Source organism: Branchiostoma floridae, chromosome 1, assembly GCF_000003815.2.
Source record: "Branchiostoma floridae strain S238N-H82 chromosome 1, Bfl_VNyyK, whole genome shotgun sequence".
NCBI classification, from domain to species: Eukaryota; Metazoa; Chordata; class Leptocardii; order Amphioxiformes; family Branchiostomatidae; genus Branchiostoma; species Branchiostoma floridae.
Window position 1 is genome coordinate 14,633,111 of NC_049979.1, and position 18,078 is coordinate 14,651,188.

The 18,078-nt window shown below is 40.1% G+C and overlaps 2 protein-coding genes across 19 annotated transcripts in view; one reads left to right on the plus strand and one right to left on the minus strand.

Moving 5' to 3' along the window:
* Nucleotides 1–5,869, plus strand: part of LOC118409667 (MAGUK p55 subfamily member 5-like) — a 69,354-nt gene extending 63,485 nt beyond the window's left edge. For 16 of the 18 annotated variants that reach the window (XM_035810888.1, XM_035810929.1, XM_035810899.1 and 13 more), the window contains 6 exons: nt 45–212; nt 438–640; nt 1,067–1,096; nt 2,216–2,326; nt 3,842–4,055; nt 4,364–5,869. In XM_035810888.1, coding sequence (XP_035666781.1) covers nt 45–212; nt 438–640; nt 1,067–1,096; nt 2,216–2,326; nt 3,842–4,036 — 707 coding nt within the window. In that variant the 3' untranslated portion in view covers nt 4,037–4,055; nt 4,364–5,869. The remainder of the gene's footprint in view (nt 1–44; nt 213–437; nt 641–1,066; nt 1,097–2,215; nt 2,327–3,841; nt 4,056–4,363) is intronic. The other 2 variants (XM_035810860.1, XM_035810880.1) reach the window with 1 other exon arrangement.
* A 1,297-nt stretch (nt 5,870–7,166) lies between these two features.
* LOC118409661 (exportin-5-like) overlaps nt 7,167–18,078 on the minus strand; it is a 54,131-nt gene continuing 43,219 nt past the window's right edge. Inside the window, exons 24-33 of the mRNA XM_035810838.1 lie at nt 17,268–17,404; nt 16,847–16,944; nt 15,872–15,921; nt 15,545–15,627; nt 14,852–14,911; nt 11,345–11,418; nt 10,949–11,053; nt 10,525–10,647; nt 10,185–10,370; nt 7,167–9,402 (exon numbers count right to left, since the gene is read on the minus strand). Of these exons, the coding sequence (XP_035666731.1) occupies nt 9,250–9,402; nt 10,185–10,370; nt 10,525–10,647; nt 10,949–11,053; nt 11,345–11,418; nt 14,852–14,911; nt 15,545–15,627; nt 15,872–15,921; nt 16,847–16,944; nt 17,268–17,404 (1,069 nt within the window). The 3' untranslated portion in view covers nt 7,167–9,249. The remainder of the gene's footprint in view (nt 9,403–10,184; nt 10,371–10,524; nt 10,648–10,948; nt 11,054–11,344; nt 11,419–14,851; nt 14,912–15,544; nt 15,628–15,871; nt 15,922–16,846; nt 16,945–17,267; nt 17,405–18,078) is intronic.

An 18,078-nucleotide genomic window follows, 5' to 3' on the forward strand; every position in this document is an offset into this window, starting at 1 on the left:
TTTATTTATCTGTTTGGTTACTAACTTGTTTGTTTGTTTGCCAGACTATGACCTTGAGGAGATCCTGACTTACGAGGAGGTCGTGCTGTACCAGCAGCCAGCGGACAGCAGGAGACCGGTGGTGTTGATTGGTCCTCCCAACGTGGGGCGGCACGAGCTCCGACAGCGCCTTATGGAGAGTGACCCTGAGAAGTACACGGCAGCAGTGCCACGTGAGTCACCCACATACATGTACATGTGCTACAGCTTTTACACAACTTCTCAGTTTATCATTCTAAGTCATATTATTGATCATGAAGAGCATTTGTTCAGAACATCAGTGATGTGATCAATTTAAAGTTACAGGCTCTTTCCCTAATTACCAGTTCTGGTACACCATTGTTTTAGTAACCAGTTGTCATGGTAACCCGTTGCCCCTGTCGTTGCCCTGACCTCAGACACGAGTCGGAGCCGTAAGGACCAGGAGGTTGATGGGAAGGATTACCACTTCATCCCCCGAAGCCAGTTCGAGCAGGACATCCTGGCGGGGAAGTTTGTGGAGCACGGCGAGTACGAGAAGAACATCTACGGTACCAGCCTGGACGCCATCCGCAGGGTCATCAACAGCAACAAAGTCTGTGTACTTAACCTCCATCCTCAGGTGAGCTGCCCACATGGCCAGTGTACAGGCCTTCAGTTCCCACTTACAACTGTAGAATCTTCCATGTTGTGCATGTTCACTACTGTTTATTCACAGTGCACACTGATGTCTTTGTTTATTTGTTACACGCAATGCACTGCAATACCTAAACCACAAGCATGTATTTGTCATTACCTTCAGCACTAAAGCATCGCTTTATCCATGCAGTTTTTGTGTTATCATTTGTTGCATGTTGAACCTTCTACTCATAGTTTCACTACAATCGTCGTGTTAACATACATATTAAAAGGAGACCCAGCAGGCCATCATATGGTCTGTGAGTAGTCTGATCATTGTTGACCTTTGTTGTGCATTGACCTTCATTGTGTGCAAACTATGACCTTGAACACAAGCCTCTGCTTCTCTCCCTGCTGCTTGCTTGTGCAGGACGATCAGCCAGCGGTAGCACTAATCAGGGTTTGTATCACGTCACTAACCTTTGCTTGTTCGCATGAAAGTTCCTCTGTGTCAGTAGAATCACTATGAAGCAGGTTTAACTGTTGATCCAACTTTGAAGAAACTCATCTTTTTAGTTTCCCAAGTTAAAGATCAACAGTCAGGCCCTTCATAGCCTTTGCCTGCTTACACACAGTAGTACCACCCTTACACCTCACGTACCTGCACTGCTATAGAGACTTTTAGTGTCTTTTGCATGCAGCAATTGAAGGGAGAGGCAGTGAAATACAACTACAAATTTTGGGTCTTTGAACCCGAGTCCTTTTTGGTACCAGGCAGCTCAAATTGCTACAAAATAAGGTGACTGGGACCAATGCAATTCACACCTCATGGCAGATGGTGACATGTGCTGTCAGCTACATGTACAGTGTATATTGGAATCACATTGCACTGCTGCTTAATTGGAAGAAATAAGACTCATTTTTAGACAAAAGGCAGGTAAATTAGCTTATACATGTGTTGTGTTGTTTACTTGACAAACAGCTTCACAGGCCACATCAAGGGCTGGCTGGTCCCCGAGGTGGACGAACCATCTGCTGGGTTTGTCATGTTGTCATATACACAAACAATGCTCAAAAACAAACATAGCAGATATCAGCATTTTGTTGCCTCTTCCTTTCAAAGTCCTTGTACTTGGCTGGTGCAAGGTGTTGAAGTAGGAAAGTTCAGTACATTAGCCTCGATCAGTGGTGGTTTGGTATATCAGCATTAGAAATGTAGAAGTTTTGTACCATGTACCAGCTTTACAGATTGTTTAGAAACTTTGTGTAGTGGGTCAAGGTACTATTGAGTTTGTTCTAAAGGAAAGCAAAAAGGAGGCAAGACAGCAGTTAGACAGTAATCCAAATGTTAGGTCCCATATTGTTTTGTTTTGCTACTTGCCCCCTGCATTGTTTTTTTAGAACAGCTGGCGCTTTTTTCCGGATTGTTTCAAAGACAGGTTGAAGCGTAGGTGCAATGCATGATTCGTACCCTCTGTTTTGGAGTCTAACCTTAAGGAATAATGTAAGGTGTCTAGTTTAACAGTTATCAACCTGTGATACTCTGCTAACCTTTGTGCTTAACTCTTGTGTAAAACAGGCACTGAAAATCCTGAAGAGTTCAGACCTGAAGCCCTTCATTGTCTTCGTGGCGCCGCCAGGGCTGGAGAAGTTACGACAACTCAGGAACAAGATGGGGGACCACCCAAAGGTAGCTTAAAATATAGAGATATGTTTTCATCAGCATTGGTTGGAATGAATGACTAAAGTGAATTATCATGAGTGTCTGTTTGTTGGTATATCTCGGCCTAAGGTGAGCATCCAAGCTGCTACTTTTGCACTGTAGATTACATGCATGTATATCCTATAGTAGAAACTGCTGCCTAGGGACATTACCAAAGGTAGGTCCTGTTGCACTGAGATTGTAAACTGTTGCACTATCTGATTCTGAGATAATTAACCTCCCAGTCATTTCATCCACAGATCATTTTGAAAAGGGATTATACAGCAATGGTCTAAGCTGCAAGCATGATTGATTGATTGATCAATTGTACAAAGAGAGGTCGACAGCACTTCTACTGGCCACAAACTCTCGCTTCAACTATCTTTGGTTTAACAGTTAATACATAAAAGTGTCTGCTGGCTTCCTCATGGATTTCACAGGTTCGCTGCTCCTTGTATACCAGTGAGGAATGTGTTCCTCTGTGGGTGGAACTGTCTGGTCTGATAATGTCTTGACTCTGTCTGTGGGAACATGAAACACTGCCAGATGACTTCTCCTGTCCTAAAGCTGCCACAACTCTGCCAACTAGAGGGCCAATTTTATGTTACACTGATGACATTTCTGTGTGCTTTGATTTTAGACATCTGTCTCCTTTTGATACTTAACTCACTTGGTGTTGCATGTAGAGAATTTTTATAAAACTACAGCAAAATGAAATATGTTTTTATGAAATTGCCTAAAAATCAGTAGGACATCCTCTTCCGGTTGAAGCGACCACAATCATCTCGTTGATTATTCTGTCGCTTATGGGTGGTCAAGGGTCGAGGCCACCGGCCAAGGTTTTAGGTTGTCACATACGCTCGGAGACCATTGACACATACGTGTCAATGGTAGAGGCTTCGACAGCCACTTGTGGTAGCAGGTTCCAATCACTTATGATTGACATGATTGTACATATATCGTACATATAAAAACTGCAATTAGCAACTTCCTTTGAAACTGCAAAATATGAGCAAGTAAATCAGAGTATTTTCAGGTTAGCGCTGGAAAACATGCCTGACTTTAGAACAATCCTCATTGAGAAGTGTAACATTTCACCATCCCTCTAGGATAGCCAGGTGCCATCTGGAAGGGATCAGAATTTTGTTTATGTCAAGTTCATGGTCTGAGCCAGCAGATTTACGCTCTCTTCAAACCTAAAGTGTATAAACGGCCCACTTGTGATGAGATTCTTGCCCTTTCCTTACAGGATAAGAGAGACAAATGAGAAGGCCTTGAGAGATTTTTTACTTTTTCTTACAAGATGTGGAGATAGGAAAGAAGGGATTATGAGATTCTTGACTGAGGCCTTAAAAATGTTTGTCATTTTTCTTACAGGATGGCAATATTCAAGAAGGTCAGGGAGCTCTGGAACTCAAAATCAGACTCTACACTGTTTATGATATTGTATGTATGCATGTATAGAGAGCCATAAGTTGATATGATTTCAACGTTTTCTTACAGGATGAAGAGTTAAGAGAGACTATAGAGAAGGCGAGGGAGATAGAACTCAACTTTGGGCACTACTTTGACTATGTGATTGTGAACGGTGACCTGGACCGGGCCTACAATGAACTGTTGAGGGAGATCGGCAGGCTGGAGACAGAGGCGATGTGGGTCCCGTCGTCGTGGGTCAGCTCTGCCTCCTCCAGCACGTGAGACGGGCGGTGGACTAAAGGTGAGGCGGTGTTCTGGTTTTATCTATCTCTGCCTGGCTACGTTCTTGACAATGTTATTGAGATTATTAACTGGGGAAAAATGCACATACTTATGGAAAATATTAAGGGCTCAGTTGTGACTATTTTGTTTTTGTAATAAAAATTTTTTTTAAAGATTAGTAGTCCAAAACTGAAATTACAGATTAAGCACATTTGTGAATAGAAGAATTTTACTTAGATGTCCTTTCAATTTGAAATTTCCAAGGTGTAGAATATGTGTTTCATAAAGATTTTTGTTCCTCATATTTCATTCCTTTCTGTTCCTTAGGACTGAAAGATAGGGGATGAGAAACTGAAGATGTTCTGTGTCTGAGATGGAAGGAAAGATAGAGTGGAGACAGAGAGGTGTACATAAACATCTGATCTGGAAAAGCCTCTGGGAGCAGAAATTAGGGAAGAAATGTTTGGATGATGAAAAGAGTGTTACATGATTGTGGAGATAAAACGTTTTGTATGTACAGTGCCAGAGACTGGTCCCACCAGAAAAATGCCTTATGAATATTTCAATACTGTATCCATAATATGCATTGTATGCTGTACACAGGCTAGTTAATATTTTTATTATTTGTAATTGGAAACCAATAGCCATTGAATGTGATCAAGTACTAGAGGATCTCAGAGGATTCAGGTGAAGTTTGGCAGAATGCCTGGTTGTTGTTTCTGTGAGAAGTTGTGATATCTTAGATGTTGTACTACTTACCACAGACTTGTATATTGTACTGACCTGTCCATAGATGATTCAGCTTTTCAGTTGTATAACTCACCTCACAGCCACAAGTAGTGATTTACCTAGGACAAACTATTTTTGATACCTACACTGTAAACCTGCCGATAATAGGCTTGTCTCATCCCACCTTTTGTATGGCCAAATCTGTGATGGAATATTTTAGTAACCTTCAGATAGGGACATAATAGCTATTTTTGCAATAATTTAGAGTAAATTTTATATATATAAATGTTTATAACCCATGTTTAGCAGTTGTATAACCTGCCTCCCTTGTATTATATACGTCTCAATCTCATTACATATGTAATGTGGCCACAGGATTGTTCAGACATGACTTTTTTGCTATGTTACTTTTCAGTATTTTTTTCTGCTTCAAATATTTGACGTAGTTATCCATGGATTCACGCTGAACCAAAAAAAGTAATTTATACTGCTTTGCATAATCTGTTCTCATGCTCTTGACACTAGTAGATTGTTTGGATGTACATTTGGAAAGTGAAGAGTTTGTGAGGGAATATAAGAACATTGAACTTTTCCAGGTCTGAGCAAGCTACAAAATGGTGTGTCAGCCCCCTACCTTGCTGTATTTGGCCACAGTTAATGTAAACCAGATGCAGTGAAGTTTGCCTTGAGATGGTTAGAACCCAAGGTCAGGTTCAAACATAATGTGCCAAAATCACTGAATTCTGTAAATGTCCTTGAATGACCTTTAAAAGGAAGCTTCTTTCTGGTGTTGGAGACAAAGTTGTTTTATTGATTTTAATTTGCACCTACATGCATAGTGGTGAGTTGTTGCCACAGGCAAAGGTGCAGTACAAGTACAGGCCTGTAGGGGGAGCTGACACACATGGTGGCCAGCCAGCAGTTGTTAAACTGCAGGCTACCTTAGGAGTAGATAGGCTGTCTGGCTTCATTGATGATCGTGCATGAAAGTGATCTTTTTGCTGATAATGAATTGTAGCAGTTATTCCAAGCCAAATAAAAATAGTTAATATTGTAACCTTTGTACAGAATGTTATCGTTCAAAATACACCAGTTTAATCCCTACATGGCTTATGATGTGGTTCCTGGGTTTTTAGGCCCCTTTTTACATGGCATAATCTTCCTAGGAAGTCATCACGGAATATGTCTTAGTGGAATATTGTTCAGCATCTCGTGCGTTGTGTAAATTGAACAGTTAAACATCTTCAAAAAAACCATTGTTCAAAGTATGAAAGTCTTAACAGGGGCTATTGTAGCATTGCCTTATCAACAATGTATGGGAGAAATTCTTCACATGGGGAGATTTCGATTAATTGGCAACCAGCAAAAGACTTGGTTCGGCCCTCTGGTGTGGGTCATGTGATTCGTTTTCATCACGTGATCTCCTGCTCTCTTTCTTTCGTTCCCTGTCCGCAGGGGAGTGTGGACGTCTCTGATTAGTCATCCCTCAACGTTGTGCTCTCGTGGTTTTTAGTCAAGCATGGAGAAAAAACATAGGTCCAGGAGGAAGTGTTCCGTGTGTCGCCGTCCAGTGAAGGGTCACCCGGGCCCTTGTGGCCCTGGCAACTGCGTATACGAACAAGCGGGCTCGTCTGATGAAGACTTCTTCTCCCGGTTGAGGAACGAGAGGCGGCTACAAGACAGAGTCAGTCAACTCAGGAGAGACAGCAAATTGGTGGACATAGCACGAAGTGCGTGGTCAACAGCTACCTCAGATGAGGGAGAAGATAAAGTCGGATACAGGCCTACTTCAGCACCTGCCAACAAAACCTCCCTGTCGCCGGGATCTTCGCGCGGGAACCAGGCTCGGCAAGTCATGTAAATGAGGCCCTGTTTTGAATGATTTATGTCTAATGATGTTTACCTCTACTTAACTTCCAAATGCTGCAAGTATGAATATCTTGTGGTTTACATTGTGGACTAATGTTCCTTCCTTTCTCAATTATAAATGTGACTTGATTGATAGTCCCATCATGGAACACACTGGATGTATTGTGAAAATTAATGCAAAATTAGCATCTAATGTCAATTATGATCTTCTTCTTCATCAATTATGATGATCCCTCAACATTCTCAGTCCAACAGAATCATACCCTGCAATGCTAGTGATCCCAAACCTATACCACTTATTGATGAGCCCTTGGGCTATCTACCACTATATATGTATAAGGATAAGGAGGTGAAGTTTGATAAGTGGTATATATATATATATATATATATATATATATACCACTTATCAAACTTCACCTCCTTTTTTCCAGATACCTACCTACTAAATATATGGATCTTTGTCGAGGTGCTGTCCACAAAACACATACACTGCACAAACAGCAATGAAAACATAACCATGGAAAGGTAATAGGCAGGATTTCAGGGCATGATGCAGTAAAGACCTCATACACAATTACATTATGACAAATCTTACACATGCACACAATAACTGGGAAATCAGAAGTGCACTTAGTTCTTTATTTTCTGGCAAGTTGTAGTTTTTATTCACATATCTCTGTTAGATATATAATCCACATCTAGCTACTCTAAACCTATAGCATCACATGAGAAAATCTAACATGCCAGTTTGGTATTTCATTCATGGAATTGTGCTCTGCCCAGTGCAGCAATCTGACTTCTTGCTCTTGCATTTGTTAACATTTCATCATTTAAAGAAGTGTAGATCAAGGTTACCAAAAACTTGCTAAACGTTTTGCTCCCAGTACTGGGCTATTACTTTAAATCCTTGCCGCAGAATTGCACAGAGCCCCCTTGCAATATAGAAGGGAACTACATGAAAAGTAAAGCGATACCACATCAGTTTTCCAACAGCTGGTCAACTTAACTCAATCTAAGTTCTATCACAAAGTTGTATGACACCAGCTTTGTGAAGAAAAAAATCAGAAAGCTCGCCATAACTTATGTGGCACAAAAAACAAGTGTGTCTGCAGCTGCCTGCTGCTAAGATTCAATAACTCTTAGAAACATTAAAAATGGCAGCATTTTTAAAAAAGATTGCTCTAAATGACATTTTCTATTCAACTCAATGGTAACTTATTTGAAATTAAGAAAATAGGCATGGCCTTTGCACAGAACAAGTAATGTTTGTGATGGGTTATGTTTCCATACGAAAGGACGAAACCTCAGGCAACAGTACATCACACTACCAGACATTCATTTCCTTTGGGACAAAACCCCTATCTTATACCTACTTAACTTACTTGTATAAGGCAAGTACATTTGTATTAGCAACTTGGCCATAGACAGGACAGAATAATCTTCCTTATTTCAGGAGTGCACATAAAGCATAGATAACATTACACATTTGCGTAATTTTAGACCATAGTTTCAATTTGTTATGGCACCAAACTGGAGAAGTAGTAGGCACATGTATTACTGCAATTGCACAAATCCATTTGAAACTATAAATCTTGAAGCAAACATGGAAAAAAAAAATTGCTTCACAATGTTTTTGGATGTGCTTATTCTCTTGATACAGACCTGCAAGGCATTGCCTGCATCGGGAATGAATAAATTTATGAAGATACATGTTCATAAGACCCTACCATGTGCTACCATGTAATCCAAAAGGAGTCTACATGATTGTATACACCAGGCTTGTTTCACATTAGGGTCCCTACATAGACACATGTACCTATATAATGGAATATGGGACTGAAAACTCATCAATCAATCCTTACAATGTAGTTACAAAACAAAGAATAAATCATACAAATCGTAAAAAAATTTCAAATCATGGACATTTAGGTCATACCTGAGTGTCCTATACATTTGGGTTGATACCAACAAGCACGAGCAAAGTTTTACCTATCAGGCCAAGGCTACACAAACCGGATTTGGTGGATGACGTGTGTGCACTGATTGCATGCATTGTTCCTGTAAGAAAAATCTGGGCAGAGGATGATTTAATAACAAAACTCTTTACCTGGTTATGAAATACTCAAGCACTTGTTTTGTTTATTTTGATTCTCGCAAGATTAGAAAACATCATGGAAAAAATGTGCACGTATGTTAAAAATATTCACCATGAAAGGAGCATCAAGGGTGGGGTCTTCAGAGGATGTCACCCACAACGTATTCAGTATGTGTAGCCTAAAGAGGATTAGAGTTGCTTCTAAATCCCTGTTAAAGTATACTGGCATTCACATCCTTCTTCATTCACATTTTTCTCCCTTCACATTCTTCATTATCTGACAACATACTATCATGGTCATCCTAACTTCCTCCCCCACTAACCAATTACAACAGCCAACCAGGCTGGAACCAATACACATTTCCTCACACTCCTTTGCAAATATGAAGTAAATTCATTTTTTCGGCAAAACATTGTTTCCATCTAGGTAACCAAAAAATGTAGAGAAGCATTTTATTACAACAATCATTTTTGCAAAGTCTCTTAGTGCTGCAAGTATTTACAAAACAAACAGAAGACGTCATACTTCCTTATTAGGATCGAAAAGACTAGCAATGCCCAGATCATTGGTGTCCGACTGGTCCAGGGAGGGTTTGCTGGGCTTGGGGGGCTTGAACAGGGGGGGTAGGTTGGGAATGTTGACATCTTTCTTAAACTGCTGCCCAACATGTTTCTAGAAAAGAGTGGGAAAATAGAAAAATGTATCAAAATCCACAAACAGCAGAATTCAAGACAGCTACAGATTAAAACAAAAACTGAACAAGCTGTCATCTCATTTAGAGAGGGAAAACTACTAACACTGGTACATGTACCATACTTTGACCGCAAGACTACCAAAATGCCTTCATGCCTTTGCTAAAACAACAATAAACCACAAGTGCCATTTATACATTTGTATCTGTACATATAGTGGCAAGAAGCAGAACTCCAGTTGGAAGCTCTGAGGAGGATGTCTGACAGGCTTTGAAATGTCAGTAGGTATGATTAACTGGTTGTGTAAAAGAAAACTATCCAACAAGAGAAGGTATTTAAACAGATTCATAAAAGAATAACAACACTGGATTAAAAAAAACACAGGTCTATGACTTAGGCAGCAAAAGGAAACTGTAAATCGTGAGCTGCAGGAAATAAGTCATGTAGTAGAGTACTCTATTTGTTTGTCTGGAAGTTGACATTTTATCAATTTCCATTTGTATGTCTGACCATATAATTCCGGGAATTCATTTATCCTTCCCAATTGGCATGATTGACATGTAAATAAGAACAAATAACTAGTAAACTGAGTCTAATTTCCCATGAGCAGGGGCTGCAGTGGCTGGAGGAATAGAGTTAGGTAAAACTTTCAAATTTATGCAAAGGTTCGATGGCTGTAACAGAGTAAGGGAACAAGACACAATTGTCCAGGTCTTTAAAGATATAACATCGTTACAGAAATTACAGAGATTGTACTCTTACCCCAATTGCTCCTGAGACCAGCTTCTTAAACATTTCCTTCTTCCTCTTGTCTGGCACAGGTTTGGCAGGTGCAGGGTTCAGGGCCACTTTGTTGTCGAAGTTCTCCACCGCTGCAGCAGTACAGTTGGGCACTTGTACCAGCACAGCGGGCAACTGGGGGTGGGTGGGCCTTAACGTCTCATAGAACTGTAGACACAAGAGCCATGATATTAACATTGTTTACTGTAAATCTGGTAGGTTGCTAAATATTGAATTTCTACTAAAACTGAAATAAAGTCAAATGTCCCCAAATCTATGAAATCCCTAACACACACTGTCTGCACAAACATCAACACCATACCTGAAACCCCAGCCCCACTAGTGTGGCCTGACAGCTCTCATGTTGCCCATGTTGGTGCAGACCACGCAGGATGCAAAGAAATAGATGATTGATCATTTCAGGCTGCACACCCCTCTCCAGCACCTGCAATGGCCAATCAGACACCATGTACATTTGTAACAAAGGGTGACAGGGGATTCCAAATACATGTAGATAGTAAGCAAGTGTAACTATCACTCAGCTATTTTGACCCATTGACAGATTGAGGAAAACAATACAAAACTTTTCTTCAAGTGTTATTTGGTTTTTGCACTAAACGATAATCTATTTTGAGTAACTTGCTGCTCACAGGACTTCCATTCCATATCGTTTTTTGGGTGACTTTTGCTATCTGTTACAGTATGTTGTACACTGTGAAAACAGTAACCATGAGTTAGTCAGGCACCTGTTTTAGCATCATCCATGCGAAGCTGCCAGCGCGGTGACAGCTGGTCGTGTCGTTCCACCACAGCGCTGAGTACAGGCAGATCAGAACAGCCGTTGCCACAGACTGCAAAATAGAAGAACATCAAAATGGGTTGGACAATTTTCAACTTTGTGGCAAAATGGGCTGAATATTTGTTTTTCTCATAGTTTACTTTTACATGTAATTCTAAATTTTGACGAAATGTCTTGGTGCACCCTTACTCATGAAGAAAACCCAAGCATTAGTCCTTCACCTCCTCCCTGTTGACTAATGCTGCGACTGCTACAGATACAGTACATCATTAAGCACAAAGCCGGGGAAGCACCAAGCCTTAAGCAAGATTTCTACGCATGTCCATCTGTCTCATCAACCTACCTCATGCTGTAACAGGCATTTCCCTAGGGCGCTGATTTCTTGTTGGTGGAAGGTGGGGGCGTTTTCCGAGGGCTCTGTAGAGGGTGGGAGTAACAGCATGTAGAGTAAGTTGAAATCCCAATTTTTGAGTAAGTTGAAATCCCAAATTGGGGGTAGACATTAAAAAAAAAGCTGGAGCTTCTAATGACACAGTTTCAAACACCATATATATGACAAGTCTGTGTTCTATTCCAGAAATTTAAGTACACATGGGTGTACAGTACATGTAAATGTAAATCTAGCTATGATTATGCTATGTCCAGTTGTCCAGAGCACATGAATGTGTAGCTATGTAACATGATTGCATTAGGGGCAGCTACACATGTACATTGCAAGATAAACTGGTAGACTTTTATTACCCTCAAGTGTGATGGTTATAAATGGAACTCAACTTTAAAGAAAAACTATCTACGTGTACATGTACATTAAGTATTATCAGTGTTAACCAACTTACATGTACCATCCTATTACTACCGAGCTCTTAACCGTCGCTGACCAGGCTACATACTACAATCCTTAATCTGCACTTTCTCTTCTTTTTTTATTCCAGCTGAACTCCGATTGTTTCTTTCCTTAGCAACACTTTCAAGTTCAGATACGGACCAACATCACATGAAGCTACAGAGATAGCACTTGCTAATGCTAACTTGATCTGGGTCCATTTGTTTTCCCTAATGCTCTTTCCGGTTGCCCTATTTGTCCCCTGGAATCTCATTTTTATGTGCTGCAAACTCTATAAAACAAGCTTTGACAAATTAATCACACACATGGGAAAAAGCATTCTACTGCAATGCCCAAAACTGTCCAATAAATTCCAGATTGCGCTGAAGGTTTAATGCTGAAGGGCAACGTAAAATATTGCACAGGTGAGAAAAGTATGGATTACAATAACACAGATGCATCATCTTGTGGTGTCTGCAAATGGAAATGGGGCACTGCCTAAGGTGTTTTTCTGCACCACCCAGGCAAAAGGAAGCGTTGCATTTGAGGTGAAACATAATAAACATAGCAAAAGCTATTTATACAATTCAGCCGAGCCATGGCTCACATTTTTAGCTAAACTCATCAGGTCACCCCTGCTCTTCATACTAAGTGTATGGAATTCTTTGATATGCAAGAGTTTAATGCCCGAGGATGCCCATACACAGGCTGATGGCTAAACATCCCCTCAAAAAAACAAATACAAGTTAATGAATGATTTTGCAGTATGAACTGAAATCAATCTCTGATGCCCCACACTAAATAAATGGAAACTGTAAAAGGCATATTGGTGCAAAATATGGCATCTTAGAATGGTTGTTTTAACAAGTTTTCTGTACACATCAATACTACAAATGTATCTACAAGTGAGACCATTCTGTGTGACACCAGGCTTCAGAGGAGTTGTTTATGAATGCTGCAATACCCCAGTGGTGACACCATGTGGAAATCACGCATCTCATACCAAAGTTAGTTGAAAGATTATTTCACTTAAAGGATGCATTGGTAGCCGTGTGGCAGATGTAATGCTTCAACAAGGTAGCGTAGTGTGAAGCTGAGTAGTGACGTCTCTGAGGTCCGTGGTTAACCATGAATTCCATCACAAGCTGGCTCATATGTACTCATTATTTACTGTCTGAATACCTCAGGAGCAGCCAAAATATATGAACTACCCACTTCATGAATGTATCAAAACACCTGATTGATTCCCACAGTACATGTATCATGTACAACTACACAATCTTATTGTTGACTTCAATGAATGCTTCAATTTAGGCGCATTCATCTCTCTCAATTGAATAGAAGCTATTGTTTCTTTCATTCAACAGACAACCTGCAACAATGTTCCTAACACTGAAACAAGTCTTCATGTGCCAATCACATGCCCCCTCATCAATATACAGATATTGTAGTTCAAGAAAAGATGATGATGCACTACATGTAGTCAAACATGAACAACCTATTGAAAGACATGAAAAAAAATGTTGTTTTCAACTACTGTAATTCACTTTATGTTCACGGTAGCAAAATTTCGCGGTGTGAGAAAAAATTAAGTGTTAACGGCACTCTATGTTCGCGGTGGCGGCGGTTCACCAAAAGAAAGTCGGCCTGTTTCGGCCGTGATTTGATGACAGCGCACGGAACGCAACAGGGCCAATGACCCCTGATATGTCGCAATCACATTTGCCGCATAGGCTGACGGGATACCCACGCCAAACACAAGCGACGCGGGCGCCATTTTGAAATATTTTCGGCGTGAAAGACGGCGCTAAGTTTTAAACTTTCAGCGTAATTTGTGGACACAAATTGTACACAAATTGTACACAAGGAGGTGAAGAGTTTATCTCTCCGATATTTACAGTAGTTCCAACTCAGAATTATGAAACGAACGTCTTTTTTTCGGCATGTAAGCGGAGTTTTGTTTGCCACGTTTCTAGTCGTAAAAATTTCCCCGCTATTATTGTTGTGAATCTTAGTTGCTGTAATTCCATAGCCATTACTTGTATTTGTAAAGACCGGTACTACTCAGTTTTATTTTTTGTTCTGTTTTTAACTTGTAGAAATCTAGTTAAACTATGATAATGTACTAAGTAGATTGTTATCGCAGCCATGTCACGGCGTGTACGTAAGTTTTGTTAGTAAACAAAGCCGATATGTTTCTTTTTCCTCCGGTCGCCGGTGGCACATTTCTATACAATAATGACTCCCTGTATCGTATATGTGTTGAATCAACTTTTATTTTTACAACATACTGGTATTTCAGTAAATTCGCTGGTTTATTTGTACTCATCACCTGAAATTCCGCGACTTTGTTGAAAATTCCTTTGTCTAACGCTTGGCTTGGGTACCGCCATTTTGTAACATTTTTTTTATGTATCGCTAGCTGTAGTTGTACAAATATACGAGTCATTTTTTGTACTAGTACTAGTACTTTCAGTGATGATCCTGTAGTAATTCCTTGCTTGAATAGCACTGTAGTAGTTTTTTAGTTTGTAAATGTACACATGCTGCCTGCTAGCGGCGATGTAAACAAAATAGCGGTTTATGTGAACGTAAACATGAACATAAGTAAAAGAAATGACACAATTTTGTGCTTGTAGAATAAATGTTTTATTTCTTGAGGAGAATTTGTGTTTGAGTTGTTATTGTGGCGATCGTTGCGTGTTGAAAGTGTGTTGTGTGAATGGATAAGACATTCGTAACGTACTAGTAAGTACTAGTTCTAAGTACTTGGATGGTAGCGGAGAAGGGGGAGGGGGGCGAAAGACGAATGATTTTTTAACGGCAATGATAACTTCGCGGCACAGACGTCACCGTGAAAACCGTGAACATAAAGTTACCGTTAATAAAACAGGAATTACAGTAATATTCTTGCATCAAGTTCAATTTCTCCATTAGATGTCAATCATACAATTGAATATGTGTGGCCTAAACAACAAGAATCTACTCACCCCATGCAAATCTAGCTTAGTAGCACAATGATATTACCTTGCATGCCATCTTGGGAGTTGCTTGTGTCTGGGGTCCGTTTTGTAGTAAAAGCTGCCGCTAGAGAGGGATGGAATATGAATGAAAATGACCTCAGTTCTCTGATAAAGACAGAGTTGGCAATTTTTTTTATCTCTGATATTTATCTGAAGATTTCTACTGGGAAAATGGAGGAAATGGGAGGCAAACATATATGGATACATATATGCACTTTGCTTGTACAATAAAAATTTTTTCTGTCAGAACAAGTGAATGTATGACACAACACGAGATACAATATTACAAGACAGAACAATAATACAAATATTACACTTTAGAGGCACATTTATAAACATCCGGAAACAATGAAAAATTGTCAATGAACAAAATCTAAGAAAACTGCACAACCCCACCATCCCATCAGTTTTCTTACAGCCTACTTGGCAGCTAATAAAACACTAGTGTGGCTAGATTGATTGGCAGATAACAAGTGCCAGAGTACCAGCCTAGTTTGCTTGGTAGTTTAGCCGCCAGTAGCTGCCAGGGCAGGATTACATACAGTGAGCAACCAGTAACCAACAGTGGCTGTGGATATGATGACTGAAGCTGACAACCGTCTCTTGAGACGAAAAGAGCCGAAAAGAAGTAACCTAGCATATATCTGCATAGTTAAATTTCCCTGCAGGTAGCAGGTTGTGGTATGTATGCACCAACCTAGCAAGTCGATGTACTCTCTGGTGAGGAGCCTGGTGAGCTGATCGTCTACCACCTCCTGAGTCACCTCCTCACCTGCACCACTGGGGAACAGCACAGCAGGACAAACAGTGTACAGTATTTCATCTGTAGTAATCCTCTCAATCAGACATAACCATGATTGGCTTTGATTTTAATTCTACTGTACCTGAATATTCTTTAGCTTTGCTTGACCTTGTTTTATTTATGTTTGCCTTCTTTGATATCTCAATTCAGAAAACATAACAACTAAGAAAATCTTGCTGAAGACTCTAACAAAAGAAACCTGGTACCAAACACAGCACTTACTCTGTCTCTGCTTGTCTGTTATTGATGACTTCCCATCTTGTATTCAGCCTCTGGAAGATTCAACATAACATATGAAACAGGTTTTGTGGTTGCCTTTGTTATGCAATCTCTGCTGCCAGATTCAATAGGAACAGTCAGTTGGTTGGGCCACTCGCAGTGCCATTTAGTCAGACAAGTTCTGTGGAGGCCCTTTCAGTTCTATGATTCATTGGAAATACTAGTCTAGTAGCATATTCGTCATACTAACGCATCATCTAAAGGTTAGGTAGTAAACATAGTCAGACAAGAACCAGGACTTAAACTCGGCTCAAGTGGCTCTCATCAATACCCAAAAAAATAAGCTGCACAATGTTTGACAATAAATTTTAAAAAATCAACTGACCATATTGGACTCTTTGTCTAGCATCTCACCCTCTGTCCCAAATTTCATACCCTGAGCAAATATGGCTGATTTTACTTTGCACATAGAAGGTTACAATCCCTTCCATCCATTACCGTCATTAATATGCAGAGAGGAAACAGTACAGACTCCTTAGTTATTGATTGGTCGTTTGCTTGAATACAGCCATTTCCTTTTGCCAAGGCTGAAATCTGTCTTTTGGAGATGGAAAACAATCAACCTGTATTGCAAAACTATTCGTCAAAATGTTTTCCCATGGCAGGCTCATTTGTACACTGCCAATTTCATAGCTCACAGGAAGACAATCCAGGCCAAGGCAGGATGTCATCAAAGATACGATACCTGAAAGCTGTACGTCATGCCTTTCCCAAGGTTCTATTTCTAAATCCCAATCTGGAGTATTGAAAAATATTCTTTTAAACTACTTTTATGCCAAACAGTGCAAATCTAGATTTGAAGCAGACATTATAAATACACCATTCAGCATAGCTAACAATTCACAAGTATAAAATTACAGTCTCAGAACTCGTGTGGTTCAGAGGCAGAGTCTTTAGATCTTTGTTGTATGTTCTTACCTGCAACATGTACTGGGAAAGTGCTGACAGCATGGGAAGAAGAAGGCTGCTGTAGAAGTCACTGGGACAGTTCTGCACAAACGGCTTCATAAACACACCTGGGCTCAGTTCAGGAAATGTATGGTTCTCTCTTTAAAAAAACTTTGTCTAATATAATATTGTGGATGAAAGGTCACAAAAGCATCAATATACACTGATGATAAATAAAGTGATAATGAATTTTTCTGCTCTAGATTGACATCACTTTATAAATTCCAAGTCTAATATTAGAGTGCACTAATGAAACAAAAAATCCTTGCAAAGCTTTACATTAGCCTGCATGTAACGCTACCAAGATAGAACATCCATGCATAATTCTACGTGACAATTGCGTTGTTGCCTCTTCCAATGAGGACTAAGAAAGCTGGCACTAGAAGGATACGGATGATGGGCCTGAGTCTGTAGTCAGGGATGTGGTCTAGACTAGTCATGATGGAGGCCAGGCACAGGTTAGCCAGCTGGGGGATGCCATAGAACTCCCTACCCAGGCTGGCTCCACAGTTTCCTAGTACATGGTAGCTGAACACAGAAACATGTGTTAACTGCAACCCACAAATATATACAGGTGTTGAACACAAACACACATGATAGCTGGAACACATACACAAACATCTGGTACAGTGTAGCAGGAAAACATGTAGCAGGGATATCAAACCTGTTGTGGAGGGAATGTGTAATCATTCAATATGGTACATGTCTCCTTGCTAGATGGCTTTTAAGCAGGCCTACAGTCTTTTCAATCATCATTGTTGAAAGTCTTACAACTTGAACCTGCCATTTTAAACTAGATGTATACTGTGTAGCCATTGATGTACAACACAACCAACAACTACAGGTTCAGCACCACAGACAGCAACAACACCTCTAAATGGTCATCCAACTAACCAGGGTGGTAGTTGTGGATTTATCTGACAAAGTGAATTTGTCTTTTACTGTACAGTTACTGTTTTTCTATTATGACTTCTGTACCAAATTTTGACATGCAACATTGTTTTGTAATCTTCAGGCACTTGCTGTTGCCTTGGTGCACTGACCCAAAATAAAACTGCTGCACTGGTGAATAATGAATGTTGAATAAGAATGATGATGCTTACCTATTGCTACCATTAACCTAATTCTGTAACAATATTATTGTAAAGATATGATTTCTAAGATACCATTTGGCAGACAAACCACCAGCCAACATCAGAGCT